We start from the raw sequence: 23,398 nt of genomic DNA, 5'->3' as shown, positions 1-23,398 counted from the left end.
TTTCTGAACTCCCTCGACCATCCGGACTTCTCTGACAATGAGCTTCTCCATTCACCTATCGAGCCGCTCCAAATGCTCTCTGGGCTTTACTATTAGCCGATCTTCTACAGTGATCAACTATTCTCCGAATCCCTTCCAGACTTCTTCCGACCACGGACGACCTTACTCCAAACTTCTTCCGGACTTCGTCAATATCCGAGCTTCTCCGACAATGAGATTTTCACAGTAACCAGACTCCATCCAAATTTCTACGACGGTCGACTGCCTTCCGAATTCCACTCGTGCTCCTGCGATAGCCGAACTTCTACGGCAAGCAGTCTACTACGAACTCCTACTACAGGTGATCTACTTCGGATATCTACTGTAAGTGAATCCCATTCGAGCCTTTATTGTAAACAAATTTCCTCCGAACTTCAATTGCAGGTAGATTGCAGCCGATCTCCTATGGGAGCCAGACCCCATCCGAGCTTCTACAGCATCCAGTCTACTCCGAACTTCTACAGCATCCAGTCTACTCCGAACTTCCACAGCAAACAGCCTTTGTCCGAACTCCTACAGTGAATGGGTTCCAGGCAAACTTCCACAATGGACGAGCTCCAGCAACCGGACTTCCACAGGATCCTCCAGGGGACGGACTCCAACAACGCCAACCAGACTTCCACAGGATCCTCCAGGGGATGGACTCCAACAACGCCAACCGAACTTCCACAGGATCCTCCAGGGACGAACTTCCATAATGCCTTCTGGACTCCTCTATCGACCGACCTCCAGCCGGATTCCTTGTGCCATCGGACCTCTCCAACAGACAAGTCTTCAGACGAGCTTCTACATCATACAAATTCCAGCCGGACTTCTCCAACAGGCGGTTCCTGTCCAAGCTTCTGCAGCAGATGACTCCCGTTTGCAGCACCAACAGCGCTTAACAACCGTTAACCCATCAACAACCTCAAAAACATCCGAGCTCCTTCCAAATTGCAAGGACAGAGAGCCATTCCGCTCCATCAGATGTCCCAGTCGAGCTTCAGCTGACAGACCCGAACTCTCTGGTAAGTCACGACGATGGCCACTACCCCACTCTACTCTCTGTATCAGATTCCACGTGGTCCCACCATCCTCTGGCAAGTCGCAACAACGGACACCACTCCACTCTCCATAACAAACTCCACGTGGCTCTGAACGACCCACTGATGCCACTACTCTCCGCAACAAACTCTGCGCGGCCATGAACGGCCCACTACTAGACGGTTACAGATGTTGCTGTCAATCAGTTACGCTCCTCCGTCCCCTGTCCCAGGTCCGTCGGCCCCAGCCCCTGCAGGGCCCCATCCCCAACCCGCCATCCCCATCCCCGGCCCCGGCCCATCATCCCCATTCCCGGCCCCGGTCCACCATCCCCATCCTAGGCCCCGGCTCATCGGACCCAGCCTGCAGGCCCCGCGGTGCCGGCCTGCAGGTCCCACAGCCCCGGCTCGTCGTCCCCGGCCCGCCGTCCCCATCCCCGACCCGAACCCCCACCCCCAAAAAAATAACCAAACTCACCTCGACGGTGGCCCAAGAACAAACAACGATGGCGATGGGGACGGGGACGGCGATGGCGACGGCGGACCAAACAACGATGGCGACCGACGAGAAGGAAAGATGCGGACGTAGGGGGAGCGCGAGAGAAGCTGCCAGGTCGGAGTGAGGGGGGGCAACTCGAAAGAAAATGGATTTCAGATGGGACGTGAAGGGACACGTGGTATTAGCGATGAAATTTATCATCGCTAATAAAAATATTCATCGCTAATAATTTAAATAAAAAAATTTACGATGAAATAATACTTTTTCATCGCTAATAAAATTATTAGCGACGAAGAATGTTTTCATCGCTAATAGTTCCCACCAAAAAAAAAAATTTCACTGAAAAAATATTATTTCCTTTAAAAATATTATTTATAATAAAAAAATATTTTTAATCGTTAATAATTTTTAACGATGGAAATTATCGTTGCTAATAGTTTCTGCCAAAAATTTCTCGATAAAAAAGTTATTTACGATGGTAATTTTCATCATTAAATACTTATTAGCGACGAAAATTATTTTTCATCACAATAATTACTAAAAAAATTATTTCTCATTTTTTTTAAATTTACATTAATTTTTTTTTAAAAAAAATTAATGTAAATTATTAATATCCACCTAGACCAAAGAAATAAAGTTCTAATTTGGTTTCAAAATTTTCAAAATTTTGAAAATTTAAAAATAAAGAAATAAAGTTTTAATTTAAAAGTCTTTTTGAAAGGAAAATGGTGAGACCGACTTGAAATAGGCCAGGAGTGCAACAAATAACGTGCCTCTTAATTACATGCTTGGTTGATAGAAGCAGGCTGCCCAGCTCGCCTTGTCCTCTTCTCAATCTCAGTAGCTCAAAAGTATACTCCTAAAGAATTTATTTTTTGATAATTAAGACCGACTAATTATAAATTATGATACATAAATGGTGCTCTCTAGGAGGCACCTCCTCTTGATGCTGAAGTTCTAAGTTTGATCATGGAGTATGACCACTCTATCTCAAATAAATAAATAAATAGATATAATATTAATTTTTGGGGTCAAAAATATGATTTATTGCTCATAATTTTTATTCGAAGCTTTATAATCTTAATTTTCAATAGCCATTAGATTTTTAGATGATTAATAATATTTTATTTTTAATTGATTATTGTCATTATTATAAATTTAAGTTGTTGGTATAAATAGTATAATAACGATGACACCATCAAGGTTTAAATTATGGGCCTTCCTTGGGTGAGGAGATGCTAAGCAAATGTACTAAACTTGATTAACAATAAGCGTTTATATATACTTATCACTATTGGCTTTATTAGTGGTACCTCAGAAACTATGGTTGTCATTCCAAACTAATATGGAGCCCGATACGATCTTCTCTACTCTGATAAATCATATGGGTCTTTTATGATGTTGATGTTATTGTAACAATAATTTACTAACTTAAGTCTGACAAAAAAAGATAATATCTAATATTTTTACTTTTTATATGTATATGCAATCTGACAATGTCATGGCATCAATTAGAAGAGTAAGCTATTAAATTTTTAAATTTTTTAAATTATTAGCAATGAAAATTTTCATCGTTAAAAAGTTTTTTAGCGATAATTTTTTTTTCTAATTATTTATGATAAAAATAATTTTTAAATATTCTATAATTTTTAAATTTTTATTTTTTTAATTATTTGTGATGAAAATAATTTATCATAAATAATAGCTTATTTACAATGAAACTTTTTTTTAAGTTGCAAATACCTTACATTTTAAATTTTTAATTTTTTTTCATTTTTCAACTATTAGCGACGAAAAAATTTTCATTGTAAATTATAATTTTTTATAATGAAAAAATCTTTTTCCATCATAAATATTTTAATTTTCTACGATATTTATGGTTTCATCGCAAATAATCTTTATGTTTTAAATTTTTAAATTTTCTAACTTTTTAAAGTATTAACAATGAAAATTTTTGTCGTAAATTATAATTTTTTGTGATGAAATTTTTTTTTCCATCATAAATATTTTAATTATCTATAATATTTATGGTTTCATAATAAATAATCTTTATATTTTAAATTTTTAAATTTTCTATTTTTTAAAGTATTAACGATAAAAATTTTCATCGTAAATTATGATTTTTTGTAATGGATAATATTTTTTTCGTGACAACTATTTTAATTATCTACGATGTTAATAGTTTCATCACAAATAATCTTTATATTTTAAATTTTTAAATTTTTAACTTTTTTAAGTATTAATGATGAAAATTTTCATCATTAATAATGCTTATTTGAGACACAATGTGTTATTTCATCAAAAATAATTAAATTATTTACGACAGAGTCTTACGTCATAAATAAGTGATGATATTTAATTTTTTTATTTTTCTTTCAATATTAGTGATGAAATTTTTAGTCATAACTAAGTTAATTGGAGATGAAAATTAGCTTTCCATTGTAAAAAATTTAACTATTAACGATGAAAACTCTATAGTCACTAATATTTAGATATTTGTAATTTAAATAATATTTTATTATTTATGATAAAAATATTCATCAAAATAACTTTTTTATTATGATAAAATTATTATTTTTATCGCTAATATTTTTTATTTACAATGAAAACTTGAAATCATCATAAATATTTTCTAATTATCGATAAAAATTTATATTCATCGTTAATATCCTTATTTGCAATGGATATTTTTTTCATCGTAAATAAATTCGTCGCGAAAACTCTCTTTCCTTCTAGTGTGTTCTGCATCTGATACATACTGATGTATTAGATCTATGAACATGTTTGTCATAAATTTGTATTATTTAACATGTTCAAATAAATTCATAATAAGGTAGAGAAATAAACTTGAAAGAGCATTAAAATTCATCAGTCAAACCAAAGAGCAGAATGCATTTCAAGTAAGTTTTGACATATCTAGAAGAGAATAAGATTCTCTCCTCTTAGAATCAATTTTGTTAGATAAAGTTTGATCCATGATGGAATTTATAAGTCTGTCAATCTCTTTTTAAGGTTATGCTCTTGAGACTACTTGATATATTCTAAACTGAATTTTGAATTAATCAGTCGCAAAGACTCATATGAGATATGGACTTGGCATAAGTTCATACTTTCATATCTTAGGATTTGGGAGTGTTTATTTTATATCAAGCATTTACAAACCAATTAGCTTGGATCTGGATCATATATATATTATTCTATAGGGTACCCCAAAGAATCTAGGGGATATAACTTCTACCATGCTAAAGAATAAGAGTTGTTCGGCATTCCTTTCAGAAAAGAAGTACCTTGATGAAGATACTGATGCCTTTAATGTAAAACTTATGAAGTTTGATAGATAGAAGAATTGATATAATCTAGTAAATCCATAGAATCGAATTTGATTAAATCAAATCTAGAACCAATTGTAAAGGCACCATGAAAGAGATCCAGTAGAGTACCACATCTGTTAGATAGAGACTTTGATTTCTAGATCTGAGATATGATCCTATTGAACTCAATTAGAATAATAAGGATTTAATCACCTACATGGATGCCATGCAGAGGTTTGACTCTGATTAATGGCTTGAAACAATAGAGTCCGAAAAGAAGTCCATAAAGATCAATGGTGTATGGACATTCGTTGATTCACTCAAAGGGTAAAGCCTAAGAGTATAAGTGGATCTTCAATAGGATCAAAGTAGTGCAGACGAGAAGGTGAGACCTACAAAGCTTGTCTGGTTGTCTAAAGATATTATCAACATTATGGTATTGAGCATAACGAGATATTTTCTTTTGTGGCAATTCTAAATATTTTGGAGTTACAACGTGCATTTTGATAAGTGATCAAAATGTATGGCTTCGTTGAGAATGAAGAAGAATCCTATAAATACAAATGGGTTAATAGTTCTATGAGTGTATTTCTTATCTTGTATGTGAATGAAATTCTCTTAATCGAGAATGATATTTGTTACATTACAGGGAATAAAAATTTCATTGTTATTATTGTTCTCCATAAAGGATTTGGAAAAAGCATCTCTCATTCTAGAGATGAAGATCTATAGAGATAGATCTAAGAGGTTGCTTAAATTTTTTCAGTCCAACATATATAAAGTATTTATGAGTAAAATTTATTCTGTCATATATATCATATATGAGATTGGATATAGTATACTCACTAGGGTGGTGAGTGGATACTTGCAAGATCCGAATAAGAATCACTGAAAGGTCATCTTTAAGTATTTGAGAAATACTAAGGATCGGTGACTCAGTTATGAAGAATTTGACTTAAAACTTATGGAATATGACTATAGTTTTTGGTTGGATATAATAATAGTAAGAATGTGTCAGAATACATCCTTACCCTAAATAATGGAGCAATCTGCTGAAAAAGTTCCAAATAGAAAAATATAGCCAAATTTAAATTGTGAGGCAGAATACATTGTAGCATTCGATGCTTGCAAGGAAGCTATGCGATTGTATAGGTTTACTGGCAAGTTAAAGTGGCACCCTTGGATGATGGTCTTGCTGTATTGTACAGCACCAAAGCCATAGCTCATGTCAAAGAGCTGAAGTCCTATTAGCTTACTGGCATTTTACATCACTACCACCTTATTCAGAAAATCTATTAAGGTGACATCAATCTATAAAAGATTGACGAAAGGAGAACTTGAGCAACCCATTTACAAAAGCCTCGATATCTAGAAGTTCTAAGATGATAAATCGAAGATGGATATATGATACTATATTGATTGGCTTTAGTCCAAGTGAGAGTTGTTGGGAATTATATCTTAAAGTGAATCATTTGATGATTGTACTAATTATAAATATATATAAATTATAAATAATAAAAAATATTTAATATTTTTCATTACAAGATTATATCTTCTAATGAACTCCTATATTGTGATGAAGTTCTTCGGACTACTTTGATTGATAAAGGAGGATTTATCACGTAGTCCTTAAATTGGTTTGCAATCAAACGATATGCTATTACTAGGACAATAGCGATATCAATTGTAGGTCTTGTGTGCCATATGCATTGATTGTCCTCATAACCAAATGGTGTGGAGACACTAATATAGCATGTAGGTGAGATATAAGAGTACATCGTTACTGAACGTGACCAACTACGGAGCACTTTGCTGTCAAGGGTAGCTGGTGAAGGGTATGGGTATAAGTGTCCCTCCGATCTGAGATCACCACGGTGATTTGCAAGCAACTCACTATACTTTGGTATCGGACAAACTAAGTTTTTAATTCAATGATGGAAGGTTTCTGGGTACAGTCAAGTACTTGTCAAGTCAGTGCATGAGTCAAAACAGATTAACCCCTCCGAATTAGTAGGAGATATGCATTAGTGTATTTCACTTTAGCAAAATCTGAGCCCGGATAATCCATGTGATGGATTTAAAAAAAATTAAAATATAATGTGGATGACTTATCTAGAATTGACAGTTAAACCTAGGTTATCCTCGAGCATTAGGGTCAAAGGGATAAATTAAACGGTAACTATACGCCTATAGTTCTGAATGTTGCTTCGCCTTTATTCGACCTATTCGGATGTCGAATCATCATTGCTAGATAGTTACATCGATTGTTCAAAAGATATTTCTGTGCTACCGGCTTAGGTTTAAACCTATGGGGTCACACTCAAAAGAAGTTTCTGACTGATCATATAGCTGGTCAATGATTGAGAATCATTGAAGGGCTTAATCATCAATTCTGATGATCAACCTTATGCAAAAGTTACAATAAATTAATTCATCAAATATTAGTAAATTAATAAAAAATTAATTAATAATTAAATTACTAATTAGCTCAATTTGATTGAGTAAAGAGGATTAAATAAAATCTAATTGAATTAGATTCAATTAGGTTTGACTCGATTAAGTTATGAGATGATCTAATTGCTAAGAAAGAATTATCTCTGATTTAATCAAGACTTTGATTCATCTAATTCTTAATTTAATTAAAATTTTTTAAAAATTTATGAACCTAATTAGATTAGATTTCATATATTTTATTTGGGCTCAACCAGATGTGATTTGGTTTGGATCCAAATAAAGAAACTTAGAGTCCTTATTGGAATAGGACTCTTCTCCCTACACCAATCCAGATTGCATGCCATATATCTCCACACGTAAAATTATTTTGTGTGAGATTTTTTTACACCAAAGAGTTCTTTCCCTTTTCTATCTTATGTCCAAATCTAATTTGGTTTTGATAAAAGAAAGGTTCTAAAATTTGATTTCAAAATATTCCTTATCAGGAGAATCTGTTCTCATCCAAATCAACCTCTCCATGCCAATAATTTTTTTTCTCCTTATATGTGTGACATCTTGAGAGATTTTTTGGAAGATTAGTTGGAGAATTGATTTATCATAGAAAAATAGCATCTCATATTTTTTTGGTATATTTTTGGATGTGAAATTGTGAAGGGAGGCAGAATCCTGTAAGAGTCCAAGATCACTAGGACCCTTCACCCCACCTCTTTACATGCCTATAAAAGGGGCTTTTGTGGTTTCTTTTTTTATGTATATAAGATACCAGAAGAGAGCACTTCACATGGTAGAAGTTTGGATATAGTTCATGATGTGAAAAATAGGAGGGAGAGTCCTTTTTCTTGGGGTGTGCACAAAAATCTGAATTTTAGATTTTTGATCCTTCGAGTTTGGAAAGAGAGAATAAATTAGAAAAAAATTATTTTCTTCTTTATCTTTTTTAATCTCTTCATGTCCTCCAAAAGTTTATCTTAAATCTCTGGAAAGATTTCAGAGATTCAAAGAAAGGATCCAGATTAGCCAAGAAGAAGGTCATCGTGCAAGCTAGCACTCCCGAGAAGATCGATCAGATCAGAGCTTTGAATGGATTTTTGTAGAAGTTGGATGCATGTGTAGCTATAAACAACCAGTAAAGATCTTCTCCACCATATTTCTCAGCAGTGAAGATCATTGACCCACGATCAGATATGGAGTTCTGAACTCAGATTAGAAGTAGATATGTTCTACTACTCACATGCATGCATGCATGCATGCTGATTTTGTCTTCTAATTATTTTAAATTTTATATGCAACATATCATGTCATAGATTTTAGAGTAGGCTGATTTGATAATTAGATCATATGTGTGTTAGATTAATTTGATTAATCTAATTATCTTCTATTGTAATTTTTTTGAAAAAATTTTGAAATATATGCATGAAATTGCCTACGCATCCTAATAAAAGTTATAATAAATTAATTCATCAAGTATTACTGAATTAATAAAAGATTAATTAGTAATTAGATTATTGATTAGCTTAATTTGATTGAGTAAAGAAGATTAAATAAAATCTAATTGAATTAGATTCAATTAGGTTTGACCCGATTAGGTTAAGAGATGACCTAATCGCTGATTTGATCAGGACTTGATTCAATAATTTTTAATTTTATTAAAATTTGATTAAAATTTATAAACTTAATTAGATAAAATTTTATGTATTTTATTTGAACTAAATTAGATGTGATTTGATTTGGATTCAAATAAAGAAATTAGGAGTCCTTATTGGAATGGGACTCTTCTCCCTGCACCAATCTAGATTGCATGTCATATATCTCCTCACACAAAAATTATTTTATATGAGATTTTTTTACACCAAAGAATTTTTTCCTTATCTATCTCACATCTAAATTTGAATTTATTTTGATAAAAGAAAGATTCTGAAATTGGAGTTCAAAATATTTCTTATTAGAAGAATCTATTCTCATCCAGATCAATCTCTCTATACTAATAATTTTTTTCTTTTTATATGTGTGATATTTTAAGGAGATTTTTTATGGGAGATTAGTTAGAGAATAAATTTATCATAAAAAATTATGAGAATGGGAGTCCTATATTTTTTTGATATATTTTGGGATATAAAATTATGAAAGAAGGTGGAATCCTGTAAGAGTCTAGGATCACTAGGACTTTTCACCCCACCTCCTTACATGCCTATAAAAAGGGATTTTATGACTTTTTAATATGTATAAGATGCTAGAAGAGAGCTCTCCATGTGGTGGAAGTTTGGGTATGGTTTATGGTGTAAAAAATAGGAAGGAGGGTCTTCTCTCTTGGTGTGTGTGCGTAAAAATTTGAATTTCAAATTTTGGTTCTAAAGATTTATGAAGAAAGAATAAATTAGAAAAAAAATTATTTTTTTCTTTATCTTTCTTCTATCTCTTCATCTACTTTAGAAGTCCATCTTTAAATTTTAAAAAAATTCCAAAGATTTAAAAAAAAAAGATCTAGATCAATCAAGAAGAAGATCTCTGTGCGAGCTAACACTTCTGAAAAGATCGATCAGATTGGGACTTCGAGCAGATTTTTTATAGAGACCGAACATGTATGTGGCTGTGAGAAACTAGTAGATATCTTCTTTACTATATCTCTCAATAGCGATGATCATCGATCCATGCTCAGATATCGAATTCTGAGCTCAGATCAGAAGTAAATGTGATCTACTACTCACATATATGCATGCTAATTTTATCTTTAATATTTTTCAGATTTTATATGCAACATAACATGTCATAGATCTTAGAGTAGGTTGATTTGATGATTAGATCATATGCATGTTAGATTAATTTGATTAATCTAATAGTCTTCTGTTGTAATATTTTCGAAAAAATTTTAAAATACATGCATAAAATCACCTACGTATCTAACAGTGATATCAGAGCTTAGGTTCATTATGACATAATTTATGTGTATATTAAATCTAAAATTTTATTTTATTTTGATCTGATATATGATATTTTAATTTAAATTTAATTAATGATTGATCGCACAAACTGACATAAGGTTGTCCTGCTGTAGGATTTACCCCTTACAGTGAAAAGATTGTCCCACTTTGTATTGATTTTTGATAAAATTTGATTTTATGTCATATATGTGATGTTTATAATCTGATTTAGATGTGATCTAAAGTTATAATCAGATCTGATATAATTTAGATTATATCTAAATTCAAGTATATATGATATATGATTAGATTAGATGATCCGATTAGTAAGTACTTGGATTGGGTTGATCATCAGACCATCCGGTCATAGAAGTAAAAAGGATTTAGAGACCCTCTCTTCCCATTCGATGGGATGCTTTTATGATATGTAAGGGTGCCATATGATTAGATCTCATGAAGAAGAACGTGAAAAGAAGAACTTACTTTTTTACAAAATTCTAGATCTTGAAACTCTAGGTTTGTTGTATATGATGCAAAGTTGTATGAAATATAAGACATCTAATTTATATGATTAAAATTATTTTAATCATAATAAAATAAAATCTCAAATTATAAAATTTTAGATATGATCTTAAAGTATTATGATTGATTTTATTTTAATGTTATATAAGAATTTTCAATTTTAAAACTTCTTGAATCATGCTCACAAAATTACTGAGTTGATTCAGTTTTGAACTAAGTTAACTCGGTCTCCTTGTGTAGCCAGCTCAATGGTGATTGAGTCGATCCAATTTTAGAATAAAAAATCTTTATATAATATTTATTATAAATTATTTATAAAATAAAAAATTAAAATTATCTCAAACCTAAACCTAAATCTATGTTGATGCTGAATTTAATTGAGAATTAAGTATAGAATCGATTAGATCTAGAATTATGAATTAAAGATTTAATATCATTTGCATAAAATATAGAGACATGGGTTAGCTCAAATCAGATCTTCTTAATTGGATTAGACCTAATATTAGAATTAAAGAGTTAATAGACTAACTAAAGAAATTGATTAAATCTAACCAAATATTGAATTAGATTAAATTAAGATTTCTCTAAAGTCAATACAATAGCTGTAGATGGTCAAGTCCATATTTTTTATTAGACCAGGATGGACCTTGATTATGGTTCAGTGGTTAAATCCAAATCATTAGGTTCGTCAAATCAAAACTAATTAACCAATTGGTGTCTAAGATAAGTTCGATATTTTGATCGATGGTTTTTAATTGGAAGCAGCTTATCTGACCATTTTGATGGTGTCTAAGGCAAGCTTAGCAGACCCTCTCATCAATCTCACTTACTTGACCAATTTGGTGGATTATATCTTGATTAAACTGCTAAGTAATTCAAGCTGATCCATGTCATTAAGATTGATCAGTGTGACTGATCTAGGTGCCAGTTCAACTAGCATGATCTTAATCCAATTCAATGACTTGATTAAGTCGGTAGGAGGATTATGGTTTACTGATTGATTTCTTCTCATATCTTCTCTAAATTGATTAAAATCTTCTAAATTATTAGGTCCTTAAAATGAGATAGTTATAGGGATAACTAGATAATAGCCTCTCATTAAGTTGGGCGATAATGGATCTATTAGTATGATGATCATTGGAGGCCCAAAGATCTGGTATTCATCTACTATTAGAATTATCATTCTATAATATGATGACCTAGTCGAGTCTCTCTGTCAAGTGATCAGGTTAGCCGGCCAAAGTCGGGCCTGATTATTTGATAGTTGGATTCGTAAATACAATCATATTAATGATTGGACCTATCAGGGCTTGCAAAGAAGATCAAAGTCAACGAAAAAGTTATCTGGGGTTAAATCATTTACTAAAAATTATTTGGTAAAATAATTGGTTAAAAATCTACCATTAGATGTACATGGCTGAGCCGGTCAAAGTTGGGCTCATGTGCAGTCTGTGTGGATTCTAATACCTATTAAGAAATTAGAATAATTTTTCAGATTGGAGGTAGAGGCTATCAATTCAAATAAAATAGTAGGTGAATATTTAGACTAAAGTCTAAGTCTTTAGATTTAATCAATTCATAAACATAGAGGTCTTGTATTTTTTTTTCAGTTGTGGCTAGATGTCTGTTGCTCCATTCACTGTTTGACAGCAACTTATTTATAGGACCTAACTTTGATAGATAATATCAGAAGTTGCAAATAATTTGTTGCCCAGCTATGCAACCCAAGAGGGGGGGTGAATTGGGTTTCTAAAAAATTTTAAGCTTAACTTATGTCTTATGAAAAATATTTGACAATAGCTAAATAAATAGGGAGAGTAAAGTTAATTCAAGGCTAATGGCTAAAAGCAAGAATACAAGAGAATAATGAAGAGTTAAAGAAGAGCAATTAGGTATAACACAAACAAAAGAATTTATAGTGGTTCGGTGCCAACCTTACACCTACATCTACTCTCCAAGCTCTTACTTGAAAATTTCAATCCACTAACTTGTATTCAACCCAAATACAAACATCGAAAACTCCGACTCTAGCTATCCCAAGCTAGTCCACTTGTTTTTCGGGTACAAGCCAACCCAATACACTCTGATTCAAGGTTCGGATCAACCTTTCCTTATTTTGAAACTCTTCCAAAACAAAAACACTAACTCAAATAGAGTATAACAATGAATAGCACAAAAAATACAGAGAAAGCTCCTTTAATGAGTGTATGAGACTTTAAATACACTTTACTCAAGAAGAAGAAGACCCTTTTTGATTTTCTCAAGGTGGTTGGAGACTTGAATGTGCACTTGAGGAGTTGGTGAGCTTGGATTAAAGGCTTCTTGAATGCTTTGAGTGAGCTTTTGCTTAGGGCTGAAAAGTTAGCTTGAAGTCCTCTTTTCAAAATCTCTCTTCTTAATGATTTCCACCTATTTGTCCCTTTTATAGCTTCAAGAAATAGTGAAAAATATTCTGGGCTGAAATAGAGCCGTTAGACCACATTAAATGAGCATTAAAAGTACTTAAAATGGGTTAAAAACTAGCCGTTGTGGAACAATCCCGTCACATGGGTCGACTCATGCCTGGGGGTCGACTCATGGGTCAACCTCTGTGGAAAAACATCAGAAAACCAAAAGGGAAGCAAGATTCTGTAAAATTGGCCCAAAACCCACAGAGGTCAACTCATGGTCGACTCATGCCTTGGGGGTCGACTCATGGGTCGACTCACAAGGTGTGCCAAGTTTGTGCCGGCCAAGAATTCAGCGTGCCAATCATCTCATGTGCCATGAGTCAACTCATGGGTCGACTCATATTTTTCAAACATGCATATTTTTTAAAATACAAGTCCAAAAATAATAAAATTTTTACCAATGGATCACAAATCTTTTGTTCTATCACTTAATGCTTTCAAATCAGGATTTGATAAAATTACAATTTTGCCCCTGAAGAGCAATAAGTCTTTTTCAAGTGAAAATTAGTAGTACTCCTTCAAATATTTGTAATCCTCAAAATCAATCCAAGGAGCAACAATCTTCTTCTTTTTGATGATGACAAAATACTTGAACAAAAGCATATATATAAAACAATAAGCATGAATTTCAAAGGAATGAAATGCATTATAGGTAGTTTGAAGATAATTAGAAAATTTACTACCAACTTGAAAATTACTTATAAGTGCATTTGCTTGAAAAGAAGATTGATTCTTTTGGCATATGATACATGTGCCCATTTGCTTGTGTTGCTCATTTGCATAAACAATTTGCCTATTGCTTAATAATTTGAAAGTTTGCTCATTTACTTATTTTTCAAATTGCGTAGCATCTTGAAAAGTTGCTCATTCTCATTTGATTACTTAATGTTGGTACCAGAGCATGTCTAAGACTTAATTTTAAAGTTTGCTCATTTTTGCTCATTTGCTTTTGCTTAACAATTTACTCATTTTGCTTTTAATTCTTTTATTAATTTGCTTTTGATTCTTTAATTTCTCCCCCTTTTTGACAGCATCAACAAAAAATATTGTTTACTCCCCCTTTTTCTTTGAATACAGTTTCTCTTTTTCTTTCTTTTGATGGAATTAATTTTACTAATGTTACTTCTTTAGCTTCTTTCACTAACAGTAATTTTACTAGCATTAATGTTTACTCCCCCCGAATATAGCAATCACAAAAGAATATACCATTGGATATCATAGATATGAAATAGCAATTCATAGTATTTTAAGCATGCATATAACTAATAGTAACTCAAAGAGTAGATATATATATAATCAAAAAGTGACTGATACCATATAGTTGTTCCAATACATATACCAAAATATAAAAGTCAATCAGTCAACATCATTATATGGCCCAAAAGATAGATCCTAGAAAGAGACTAAAGACAAGACTAACAACAAAGATCTAGTAGAGCTCATGACTGGATGGATCAGAATCAGATGTATCGGAGATAGGGTGGGGAGATGAAGGATCACGACCAAGAACTCATCCTCTACCCCGTCTGCCTCTACCACGAGTGGAGGTGCTGGCACGAGTAGGTGGGCGAGATGATCCTGAAGGCTGAGAAGCAACAGACTGAACTACAAGAGAGAGCCTGATGGTGTCTAGAAGGTTCAGAGCTCTCGAAACAGACTGAAGCAGTGCAGTGAACTGGGTGGATGCATGCTCACTAAAGCCTCTGATCTCTCTCCTCAGAAAATCAAATCCACTCTCCAATACTCCTCTAAGTCTGGCTACCTCCATAGATAGGTCTGAGACCTCAGTAGTGCACTCCTGTGGCTGTGGATGTGCCAGAGCTAACACTTGCCGCTGCAAGTCAAGTACCCTCCCAGTCAGTCTCAATATGTAACCCTCAAGCTGCTGAATGCGAACTGACTGACCTGAGATCATCTGGAATACAGTGGAGATGTGGGGGATCAAAGTCTGATCAGATGCATCAAATGATGTGGATCCTGATGCAAAGGCTGAAGTGCCCCACTGTCGAGAAAGCAAGGAAGCCACACGCTGAGAAATTATCTCAATCTGGTCATCAGCCAATCTGATCTCTGAGGGAAGTGCTCTGCTGTCTAGCTGCTGAATTGGAGTGTGCCTCCTAGTAGACTCTGAAGGGCCAGCCTCTGGATCTGAAACAAACTGAATGTCTGGCGATGCTGCCCTGATGTCATGGAGAGGTGATGAAGGACCTTCTTCCTCAGCTCTATCCTCAACTCTTTCTTCTGCACCCTTAATCCAACCATCATCAGTCCTAGTAAATCCCATGCGGTGCAAAGTATGTTGGTTGATGGTGTCAGAGTGAGAAAGCCTAGCTGATGCCTCCCCTCAAAACTAACTCCAAACCTCCTGAATACCAATGTAAGGGCCATACCAAAAGGCAGATGTGCCTTGGATCTATTCAAGGTTTCTCTCATGGCTTCTATCATTAATGCAGGGAGGTTTAAAGGGGTTTGGGTAATCACATGAAATATGATGCAGATGTCTTGGCCTGAAAGGAGGTCATGTCTACCACTTCTTGGGAAGAAAAGCTTTGTTACCAATTGATGTAGAATCCTCATTTCAATGGACAGGATATTGGCTTCTAGTTTATTTAGGCTTCCCGAGTAAGTTCCTCCTAAAATTACATTAATTCCTTCTTCCTTCACTGGGAGTTCCATGTTTGAATATCCCTCACAGGACAAATGAAGAATCTCTCCTAAAATAACAGGATCTAAACAGATATTAATTCTCTTAACAGATATCAAGGAGACTTGGAAGATCAAATGTGTGAGGAGGTAGAGGGTTATTAGGGGATGAATAAGGATTTTTGGAGGAGAGAAACCCCGTTTTGAAAGAGAATGGTGGAAGCTAGGGCACGCTCCAACCGCTCTAATCAGGGGAGAAAAATGGGAATAACTCCTTTTCCAAGGGGCGATTTGAGGTGGAAGGGTGATGGGAGAAAGATCTTGGGCTTAGACCTTGGATTTGGAGAGGAAGAAGAAGAGGGCTATGGGTTTTGGAGGGAGGAAGACGAAAATGGAGTGGGTCGGCTCATGAACGGGTTTTAATCTAAAAGAGAGGAACTCGTGGGATGTTTGCCAAAAATTGCAAGTATGCCATTGGGTCGACCCTAGGGGGTCGACTCATGTTTCACAAAAATTCAAGAAAATGATGAATAAATTTTGAAAAATTCAAAAACTTTTGGAGAGAAAATTTTGCTCTATGAACAGTTATGAGAATGATAATCTTGAGCTTTTAGGTCCAAGAGAAATGATAAGAATTAAGTTCAAAGAATTTTTGATATTGATTCCTTGGAATTAGAGAGATATTTAAGCAGATGGATCAAGAATTCCTAGCTCTCTCCTAATTTCACAGAATCTATCTTCACTTAGGGCCTTTGTAAAGACGTCAGCTAATTATTTTTAGTACAAACATAGTCAAAAATTATATCTTTATTTTGAACATGTTCTCTTATAAAATGATGTCTGATTTCAATATATTTAGACCTAGAATGCTGAATTGGATTTTTAGTAAAATTTATGGCACTGGTGTTATCATATCTTATGGGTGTTTCATTAAGTTTAATACCAAAATCTTCGAGTTGTTGCTTAATCCACAAGATTTGAGCACAACAACTTCCGGCTGCAATGTATTCGGCCTCAGCCGTAGACAGTGACATCAAATTTTGTTTCTTACTAAACCAGGAGATTAGGTTAACTCCAAAAAATTGGCAAGTTCCACTAGTGCTTTTTATATCTAATCTATATCCAGCAAAATCAGCATCTGAATATCCTATTAAATCAATTAATGAGTCCTTAGAGTATCATAATCCTAGAGTTTGAGTACCATTCAAATATCTAAGGATTCTTTTAACAGCATTCAAGTGAGATTCTTTAGGATTAGATTGAAATCTAGCACACAGACAAATACTAAACATGATATCAGGTCTACTTGCAGTTAAATATAATAGAGAGCCAATCATACCTCTATAATATTTTAAGTCTACACTTTTACCTTCTTCATCCTTGTCAAGCTTACATGAAGGGCTCATGGGTGTGCCAATTGCTTTGGAGTTCTCCATTCCAAATCTTTTAAGTAATTCCCTTGTGTACTTGCTTTGGATGATGGAGATTCTTTTTTTATTTGTTTGATTTGGAGTCCGAGGAAGAATGTAAGTTCTCCCATCATGCTGATCTCGAACTCCCCCTGCATGAGCTTTGCAAAATCTTGACAAAGAGATTCATTAGTAGACCCAAAGATAATATCATCTACATATATTTGTATAATTAATATATCATCTTTATTTCTTTTGATGAAAAGGATTGTGTCTACATTACCTCTTGAAAAATCATTATTAAGTAAAAATTTACTTAGCCTATCATACCAAGCCCTAGGTGCTTGTTTCAAACCATATAGAGCTTTATTTAATTTAAAAATATGATTAGGAAAAGCATGATTTTCAAAACCTGGGGATTGTTCTACATAGACTTCTTCAGCAATATATCCATTCAAAAATGCACTTTTGACATCCATTTGAAATAATTTAAACTTCATAAAGCAAGCATATGCAAGTAGAAGTCTAATTGCCTCTAATCTAGCAACAGGTGCAAAGGTCTCATCAAAATCAATTCTTTCTTCTTGATTATAACCTTTAGCAACCAATTTTGCTTTATTTCTTATTACATTTTCATGTTCATCTAATTTATTCCTAAAAATCTATTTTGTGCCAATTATTGAATAATTTTTAGGTCTTGATACTAAAGTCCATACGTTATTTCTTTCAAATTGATTAAGTTCCTCTTGCATTGCATTAATCCAATTATAATCATTTTAGCTTCTTCAATAGTTTTAGGTTCAAGATGAGAGACAAAAGTACAATGATTAAATACATCTTTAAGTGAAGAATGAGTTCTTACCCCATGCTCAGGATCACCTATAATTAGCTCCTTAGGGTGATTGTGAACATACCTCCATTCTTTAGGTAGGTCATTTGTACCTCGAGGTTATTCTTGATGTTCTTCACCTTCCTCATTCTGTTAGTCTTCATGTTTCTCATCATCTTGAATTGTTGAATCCTTCAGAGTGATCTCCTTCATTCCTTCTATAAGAGGATCTGCATCATCAACACCTTCATTCTTCTTGAAGGAAGATCATTAGATTCATCAAAGACAACATGTATTGACTCCTCTACTACAAGGTTCTTTTGTTAAAAACTCTAAAAGCTTTACTAGTGGAGGAGTAACCAAGAAAAATTGCTTGATCTGATTTTGCATCAAATTTTTCAAGTCTTTCTTTACTATTATTTAATACAAAACATCGACAACCAAAAATATGAAAATATGCAATATTAGGTTTTCTTCCTTTCCAAAGCTCATAGGGGTTTTCTTTAAAAAATATCTAATCAAAGCATGATTTAAAATGTAACATGCTGTGTTAATAGCTTCCGCCCAAAAGTATCTTGGAAGGTTACTTTCACATAGCATGGTACGGGTCATTTCTTCTAAGGTTCTATTTTTCCTTTCTACTACCCCATTTTGTTGGGGTGTCCTAGGTGCAGAGAAATTATGGCCTATTCCTTTTTCATCATAAAATTTTTTAAAGTTTTGATTTTCAAATTCAGTTTCATGATCACTTCGAATATTTTGAATTGAAAACCCTTTCTCATTAGTGATTTTCGGTAAAATTTAGTGAAAACTTAAAAAGTTTCATCTTTGTGTGCTAAAAAAAAATCCATGTAAAATGAGAGTAATCATCTATAATTACAAAATCATATTATTTTCCTCCTAGACTAGTAGTTCTAGTAGGTCCAAATAAGTCCATGTGCAATAGCTCTAAAGGTCTAGAAGTTGAAACAATATTTTTAGACTTAAATGAAACTCTTGTTTGTTTACCTAGTTGGCATGCATCACAAATTCTATCCTTTTCAAAATTCAATTTTGGCAAACCAAGAACCAATTCTTTCTTAATTAATTTTGAAAGTGAATGCATGCTAATATGAGCAAGCCTACGATGCCAAAGCCAACTAATCTCATTAATCTTGGCATTTAAAGATACTAGGCTTGCATGTTTATCTTGGATAGATCATTCAAATCTACCATATAAATATTACCATGTCTATATCCAATAAATTTAATGCCATCATTAATAGGACTAGTTACAATGCAAACAGAAGATTCAAAAATAACTTTATATCCTTTATCATAAAATTGACTAATGCTTAGTAAATTATGCTTTAAACCATCTACTAACAAAATATTTTCAATGTATTTGGAGGGAGTGATACCAATGTTACCTATACCGATGATCTTTCCTTTACCATTGTCTCCAAAGTGACCATCCCTCATTCTTAGCATCAAGAGTGATGAATTAGGATTCATCACCAATCATGTGTCTCGAGCATCCGCTATCAAGATACCATTTCCTGTTTCCTCCTTGGGATGCTAGACACACTTGCAGGCAAAAGTCAAGTTTTTATTTTAGGTACCCAAGCTCTCTTGGGTCCTTTTTGGTTAGTCATAATGGTTCCTTTTGGAACCCATATTTTCTTTACATTTGAGTTTGCAGATTTGTTAGAGAAGCAAGTGTATGACTTATGTCCTACTCTACCACATTTGAAGCAAGTAATATTAGAAGACTTGTTACTTAAAGAGTTTACATAGATATTTTTCAGATACTTTTATTTCTTCAAGGGGTTATAGCCAAGTCCAGTCTTATCATACATGGCCTTTTGATTTTCAAGAATCATATTAAGTTTATTTGAACTCAAGGTGAATTTTTCAACTAGTGATTTTAACTTGGCAATTTCATTCTTTAAACTTTGATTTTCTTGAAGCAGGGAGGATTTTTCAATTGAAATGCTTTCATTTTGTTTCAATAAAGATTGATTTTTCGATTTTAGATCTTTATTCTTTATCCCTAGTTTCTTTAGTTCATCAACTAAATCACAAAAAGCTTCATGCAGTTCTTCAAATGTAAAGTGACTAGGAGTTTCAGAAATTACCTCATTTTCATGTGCCATAAGGCACAGGTTGGCTTGTTCAGTCGATCTTCCTCTTCGGAGCTTGAGTCATCACTCGCACTCCAAGTGGCCATCATGGCCTTCTTCTTGTACTTCTTGGGACCCTTCTTTAGTTGTGGGCATTCGGACTTGAAGTGTCCCGATTTCTTGCATTCATAGCAGATAAGGGGTTGGTCTTTATCCTTTTCTTTGCTCTGTTCTCTTTTGTGAATGGCCTCTTCCTCATCCCTTGTTTCCTTTTTCTCAAAAATTTTTTGAATCTTCGGGTAATGAGCGCCATCTCTTCATCCTGCTCTTCATTTTCGGTGTCATCAGTTTCTTCATCTGGTGGAGCTATGGATTTGAGGATGATTGTTCTCTTCTTTTTGACTTCTTCCTCTTGATGTTGCTTCATGCTTAGCTCATGAGTCATCAATGATCTAAGAAGCTCTTCCAAGGGTAGAATGTTCAAGTCCTTGGCTTCTTGGATGGCGGTCACTTTGGCTTCCAAGTTCTTGGTAAGGACCTGAGAATCTTTCTTACAAGCTCACTGTTAGTATAGGACTTACCAAGACTCTTTAAATCATTTATAATATCATAAAGTGAGTAAACATTTCAGTTATGGACTCATCATGCTCCATTTTAAATAATTCATATTTATGCACAAGCATGTTGATTTTGGACTCTTTACTTGATTGTTCCTTCATGGGTTACTTCTAACTTATCCCATATTTCTTTAGCAGACAAGCAAGTAGAAATATGATTAAATTCGTTAGCATCAAGAGCACAATATAGAAATTCATAGCTCTAGCATTTAATTGGTCCATTTTCTTATCAACCTCATCCCACTCTTTTTCGGATTTGACTGATTCCATACCATCAATAATCTTAGTGGGTGTGTGAGGGCCGTTCACTATGATACTCCATATATCATAGTCTAGTGCTTGAATGAATATTTTCATCTGAACTTTCCAATAGGTGTAATTAGACCCATTGAAAAGTGAAGGTCGGTTAGTGGACTGCCCCTCGGCTAGAGAAGTGCCGACTTGAGTTGTCATAGATCTTTGGCTCTTTGATTGGTTAGATCAAAGTAGGGCTAGAGCACCGAGCTTTGATACCACTTGTTGCCCTCTATGCAACCCAAGAGGGGGGGTGAATTGGGTTTCTAAAAAATTTTAAGCTTAACTTATGTCTTATGAAAAATATTTGACAATAGCTAAATAAATAGGGAGAGTAAAGTTAATTCAAGGCTAATGGCTAAAAGCAAGAATGCAAGAGAATAATGAATAGTTAAAGAAGAGCAATTAGGCACAACACAAACAAAAGAATTTATAGTGGTTCGGTGCCAACCTTGCACCTACATCCACTCTCCAAGCTCCTACTTGAGAATTTCAATCCACTAACTTGTATTCAACCGAATACAAACGTTGAAAACTCTGACTCTAGCTATCCCAAGCTAGTCCACTTATTTTTCAGATACAAGCCAACCCAATACACTCCGATTCAAGGTTCGATCAACCTTCCCTTATTTTGAAACTCTTCCAAAATAAAAATCTAACTCAAACAGAGTATAACAATGAATAGCACAAAAAGTACGAGAAAGCTCCTTTAATGAGTATATGAGACTTTAAATACACTTTACTCAAGAAGAAGAAGACCTTTTTGATTTTCTCAAGGTGGTTCGAGACTTGAATGTGCACTTGAGGAGTTGGTGAGCTTGGATTAAAGGCTTCTTGAATGCTTTGAGTGAGCTTTTGCTTAGGGCTGAAAAGTTAGCTTGAAATCCTCTTTTCAAAATCTCTCTTCTTAATGATTCCCACCTATTTGTCCCTTTTATAGCTTCAAGAAATAGTGAAAAAATTCTGGACTGAAATAGAACGTTAGACCACATTAAAGGAGCATTAAAAGTACTTAAAATGGGTTAAAAACTAGCCGTTGCGGAACAATCCTGTCACAGGGGTCGACTCATGGGTCGACTCATGCTTGGGGGTCGACTCATGGGTCGACCTCTGTGGAAAAACACCAAAAATCAAAAGGGAAGCAAGGTTCTGTAAAATTGGCCCAAAACCCGCAGAGGTCGACTCATGGGTCGACTCATGCCTTGGGGGTCGACTCATGGGTCGACTCACAGGGTGTGCCAAGTTTGTACCGGCCAAGAATTCAGCGTGCCAATCATCTCATGTGCCATGAGTCAACTCATATCGACTTATATTTTTCAAACATGCATATCTTTCAAAATACAAGTCCAAAAATAATAAAATTTTTATCAATGGATCACAAATCTTTTGTTCTATCACTTGATGCTTTCAAATCAGATTTGGTAAAATTATGATTTTGCCCCTGAAGAGTAATAAGTCTTTTTCAAGCGAAAATCATTAGTACCCCTTCAAATGCTTTGTAATCATCAAAATTAATCCAAGAGCAACATAGTTATAGAGTATGAATGGATCCTAAATATGATTATGGATCTAGCACCTAATATTTTCACATCCAACACACATGATGTGATCAAGGGCACTTATCAGAAGTGGCCAAATGATCGTATTACTATGCAAAATTTTTGAGAGCAGCAAAGAATATGAATTTAGTTATAAATTCGTTGAGCTCAATGGGAGAAAATTCTTCAAATATTGAAAGAGTTTTTTTGCACCTCTGAATATGTATCTTCGATGGGCAATAATCTTTGAGAAAAAAAAAAAAAGAAGATGCAAAAGAGTCATACGGGCTGAGGAGTCAGAACTGACAAAATAAGTCTAAGATTAATCTAGTCTGGCAGAGTCTCTTGATCTGAACAAGCTAAGGAAGAGAAATTAGCAAAGGGTTGCTGAATAAGATACGTATATGATAATACCTTGTGATTTCTTTATGTGACATTACTACCTGGATATTGAATATCGACAGTTCATGCAAATTGTTGCAATGACTTTGGATTAGTAGAAAGTTTGAATACAGCAACAGATTTCTGAACATTGGAGTTGGAAGTCATATTCTAATTCTGCTTTTAGAAATCATTGAGCCTATTTTCAATTCTAATAATATCATTTTAGTGATTATCACTATTGTCTAATGATTTTTGAGATATCATTATGAATGATGTCAAAATTATGTGGATAACTGAGAAATGATATTTATGAATAGTCACAGTTTGTTAGTGTATTGTACATAATCAAATAAACTCTCTAAAATAG

The 23,398-nt window shown here is 34.0% G+C and overlaps 1 protein-coding gene across 1 annotated transcript in view; it reads left to right on the top strand.

Moving 5' to 3' along the window:
• Positions 1 to 1,567: 1,567 nt before the first annotated feature.
• Positions 1,568 to 23,398, top strand: part of LOC105044987 (F-box protein At5g07610) — a 37,119-nt gene continuing 15,288 nt past the window's right edge. The window contains 1 exon segment of the mRNA XM_073257355.1: positions 1,568 to 1,674. Within this exon segment, the coding sequence (XP_073113456.1) occupies positions 1,568 to 1,674 (107 nt within the window).

The sequence above is a fragment of the Elaeis guineensis genome, chromosome 5, assembly GCF_000442705.2.
Source record: "Elaeis guineensis isolate ETL-2024a chromosome 5, EG11, whole genome shotgun sequence".
Taxonomy (NCBI): domain Eukaryota; kingdom Viridiplantae; phylum Streptophyta; class Magnoliopsida; order Arecales; family Arecaceae; genus Elaeis; species Elaeis guineensis.
The sequence above is the reverse complement of the archived record's forward strand: the minus strand, read 5'-3'. Positions and strand labels throughout refer to the sequence as shown.